The following is a 4,031-nucleotide window of genomic DNA, read 5'->3' as shown; positions in this document are numbered from 1 at the left end:
CTCTCTCCTCCCCCCTCTCTTTTCTCCTCCCCCCTCTCTTATAAGCTGTGCAAACACTTCTACTTAACTAGTCTTAAACCTGAAGAATTAGCCACCGCACGGTCATAAATATGTCCATTGTAGGAATCCCTTCTGATAAAATAAATGTTTGAAAAACATGCACAAATGTACAATGAAATTAAAGGTCCAAAACATTTGAGATTAAGACACATCCAAGAAAGACATTCGCTGAAACAAAAGTTGCACTTAGTAAATGTTTGTCACTTGGGAATAACAGTCAGCATTTTGGCACTGCTCACTTTAACTAGAAGCCTTTGCTGCCTTTGTTGAAATTTTCGTGCCTTAGGTGTCAAAGAACTCACTCTCTCTCCCTCTCCCTCCCTCAATTATGCATGCACATATACATTACACACACACACACACACACACACACACACGCACACACACACATGCACACACACACACACACAAACACCAGAGGGAGAAACAGAGAGACAGAGACAGAAAAAGAGGGAGGGAGGGAGGCAGGAAGGGTGGGAGGGACTGCTCCGTACAGAAAAGAAAGAGAAATATACTAAACTGCCACAACAAACAAAATCCAAGCACCGAGATAGATGAGGTGCTAAAACTTTTACAGAAACAGGATTAACTAGTATTCATGCAACATGAACCACTTAGTCATCCAGATGTTTCCCGTATGGTTATCTGACATATTGAAAAGATCCAATTTGACTCACATTTTTTCCACATTATAAGCAGCTGTTAATAGTAAAGACCCTGAAACATCTTATTAGCTATATTTTAACCATGAAATTACAAAACAGATTATATCTATACCATTATAATTAATCCTTAATATTGTAAAAAAATTGTTATACTTCCCACCAATAGATTTGATTGGACTTGCTTTTATAGTTGTCACCATTGCTCTCTTACCTGGGCTTCTCTGTGCATAGCTTGCTTTTCAATTTTACCCTAAAGGTGTGTAGAGGGGGAAACAAGAGAACTTATTAAGAAAACAAACACAAGAATAACAAATAGAATTTTAAAAGTAGTTAACAATAAACAAAGCATGAAATGTGGCAGTCTATTTTAGTTCTATTTCTAGTCTACATATATATGTATTTATATACATGTATATATAAATATTTTAGTACATGTATTCATCAACAACTGAGACTATGTTCATATTCAATCAGGATTTTTAAACATTAAAAAGTTTTACATACAGAGAAAAATTGTAAAATATTGTTAATTGACAAAATTCCAGCCCCAGCTTTTGAAATCACTTCTGTTTAAAAAGTTTACCACTCCTGTTCCTGAAATGCCATGTATATGTTTTTAGTTCCCACTCCCATACCCAGAGATAAAATTCACCTGAGTCTGGAGACTTGAAACTGATAATTTTATCTCTCAAAACAGAAAACCATTATGATTGTGTTTCACGTCCAAATACAGGAAAAACTATTTGTAAGTAACAGGAAGCTTTGGGAGACTGACCATGTCATCTTATAGTTAGCAAGTAGTACTGAAAGAAGGGAATGGTAGGCATAGTCAAGCACATGTCTTGCTATTAATAGAATGACATTTCCAGCAGCTGTCCAAATAGTTCAAGTCCTCCATCACAACTGTGACTTACCTCAGAGTCTATAAAATTAACCAGCCATCAATTCTGGAATTTAAATAGCTATGAATCAATTTAGAAAAGTTTCTACTCTATAGGTTGCATGAGTGATAAATTACCTAGTAAAATAATAATGTATTTTCTTTGCTTTCAATACAATCTTCTACTTGGAACCAGATACGTATTCAAATACTTAGGTATTCAAAACTTAGCTTTGGCCATTATACATCTTTGGTCATTATATCAGGGTTTAATTTCTATTAATAGAACTAGAAAAATTAGATTTAGAATAAAGGCCAAAATAAAGGGTAATTTAGATTCCAAAGTTGTATAATGGTTTCAGAATTTTATTCTCATAGAATGGTTAAAGACTAGGATAGGAAAATGAAGGTTCATCACAAAGATAAGATGGTACTAAGACACAATAAAAATATATGGAAATAAATATGACCAAGGTATGTAATATACATATGTGAAAATGTTTTGTTGAAATTTATCATTTTGTATAACTATTATATACTAATTTTAAGAAAGAAGGAAGGTAAAGAATAAAATTAAGTTGCTTTGGGAGAGAAGGTTTAAGTACTCAGAAGCAAAAACATTAAATATTTGAATATTACAAAGAATAAAAAGATTAAAAGCAAAATGGGTGATGTTTTATAACATGAAAGTAGTCATTACTATAGTATCAAAGCAGGCACAGTAAGACTATATATTCTAAGTAATTTTAACAAATTTATTTTCATCAGTAGTTATTTCTTCCTACTACACCTAAAGATGTTTCACACATTATAATGTTTACATCTAAAAATTATTCATTCATTCACATATTGGCATTGGATACTTAGTAAATAAATTACATTAGGGTTGATTTCTAAGCAATATTTTTGAAGCTTTTGAAATGTAAGTCCACTGTACTGAGAAACTAAAAAGATCAAATGGCATTTCAATGAAAACTATGCATATGATAGGAAAAGTACACATGCTTGTTATGAAAAATACTTTTAACTGGGTTATTAGAAATTTTTCAAAGCTAAGCTCATTGAAATGAACTGAATGAAGTTGAATCTTAAGACCAAGTCAGTTACTAATCTTTCCTTCCTTCCACTAGCTGAGCAGTAAACCATCTGCTTTGTCATCATCTAAGTCACATTGCATTCTTCTAACATAGTTAAAATTTTTAACCATTTGTCATAGCAACTTGGGAGTTAGGCAACGAAATACATTTTAAAGACCTCTGTGCAGTAATCTCCACATTTTACAGTGTTGAGTAGAAAAGAATAAACTCAGTATCTGAAAATCCTTCTTCTCGGATTGATTTAACAGGAAATTTTTAGTATGCTTTATAAAATAGATCTACCATGAAAGCAAATGAAGTTTTTTATTCCTTTAACCTAGTAATTCAAGATGAGTAATACTCCAAAATGGATTTTAAAATGTCTAATGTTTTACTAAAAACTTCCAAATATATGACACATCATACAAAACTGGTTAATAGTGGCATGATAAAAGTAACAAATTATTCTATTTTTATATATTCCAAAAATTTTTCAACAATATAAAAATCTACACAAAAAAAGTAACTCATATACATTATCCATTTTCTGTACTGTAAGGCAGAATAGAACAAACAAAACGTAATGTATTTTGTCTCATATTTGGTCACTACTACATTTGTAGATAGATTCAGAAATGAATATAGAAATACATTAATATACAATAATAGAAAATTCAACTAATTTCCATTATAATGTGGGTGTCTTAAAATATAATTTTCATCATTTCTTCTATTTTTTCTGGCACTGAAGAGCATTTCTTAATATAATTCCACCTTTAAAAATAAAAATAACAGAAAGCAACAATCTTTTTCCTTAATACCTCTTAATATCAATGGACTCAACTCTCCAATAAAAAGACATAGAATAACAGACTGGATACGTAAAGAGGACCCAAAATTTTGCTGTGTACAGGAAATCCACCTCAGTGACAAAGACAAACACTACCTCAGAGTAAAAGGCTGGAAAACAATTCTCCAAGCAAATGATACAAAGAAACAAGCTGGAGTAGCCATTCTAATATTGAATAAAATCAAATTTCAGCCTAAAGATATCAAAAAAGATAAAGAAGGATGCTTCATAGTCATCAAACGAAAAATCTACCAAGAACACTCTATTCTGAACATCCATGCTCGTAATGCAAGGGTACCTACATTCATAAAAGCTCAAAGGACACATTGCACCCCACACAATAATCGTGGGAAACTTCAACACCTCACTCTCAGCAGTGGACCTATCATGGAAACAGAAACTAAACAAAGACATATTGAAACAAACAGAAGTTATGGACCAAATGGATTTAACAGATATCTACAGAACATTTCATCCTAAAATAAAAGAATATACCTTCT

General features: G+C 31.9%; 1 protein-coding gene across 1 annotated transcript in view; it reads right to left on the bottom strand.

Moving 5' to 3' along the window:
- The window catches only part of LOC116088239, a 204,696-nt gene that overhangs the window by 167,027 nt on the left and 33,638 nt on the right, over positions 1-4,031 (bottom strand). The window contains exon 4 of the mRNA XM_031367023.1: positions 937-975. Within this exon, the coding sequence (XP_031222883.1) occupies positions 937-975 (39 nt within the window). The remainder of the gene's footprint in view (positions 1-936; positions 976-4,031) is intronic.

The sequence above is a fragment of the Mastomys coucha genome, chromosome X (assembly GCF_008632895.1).
Source record: "Mastomys coucha isolate ucsf_1 chromosome X, UCSF_Mcou_1, whole genome shotgun sequence".
NCBI lineage: Eukaryota > Metazoa > Chordata > Mammalia > Rodentia > Muridae > Mastomys > Mastomys coucha.
This window is presented reverse-complemented; position numbering and strand designations above follow the sequence as displayed.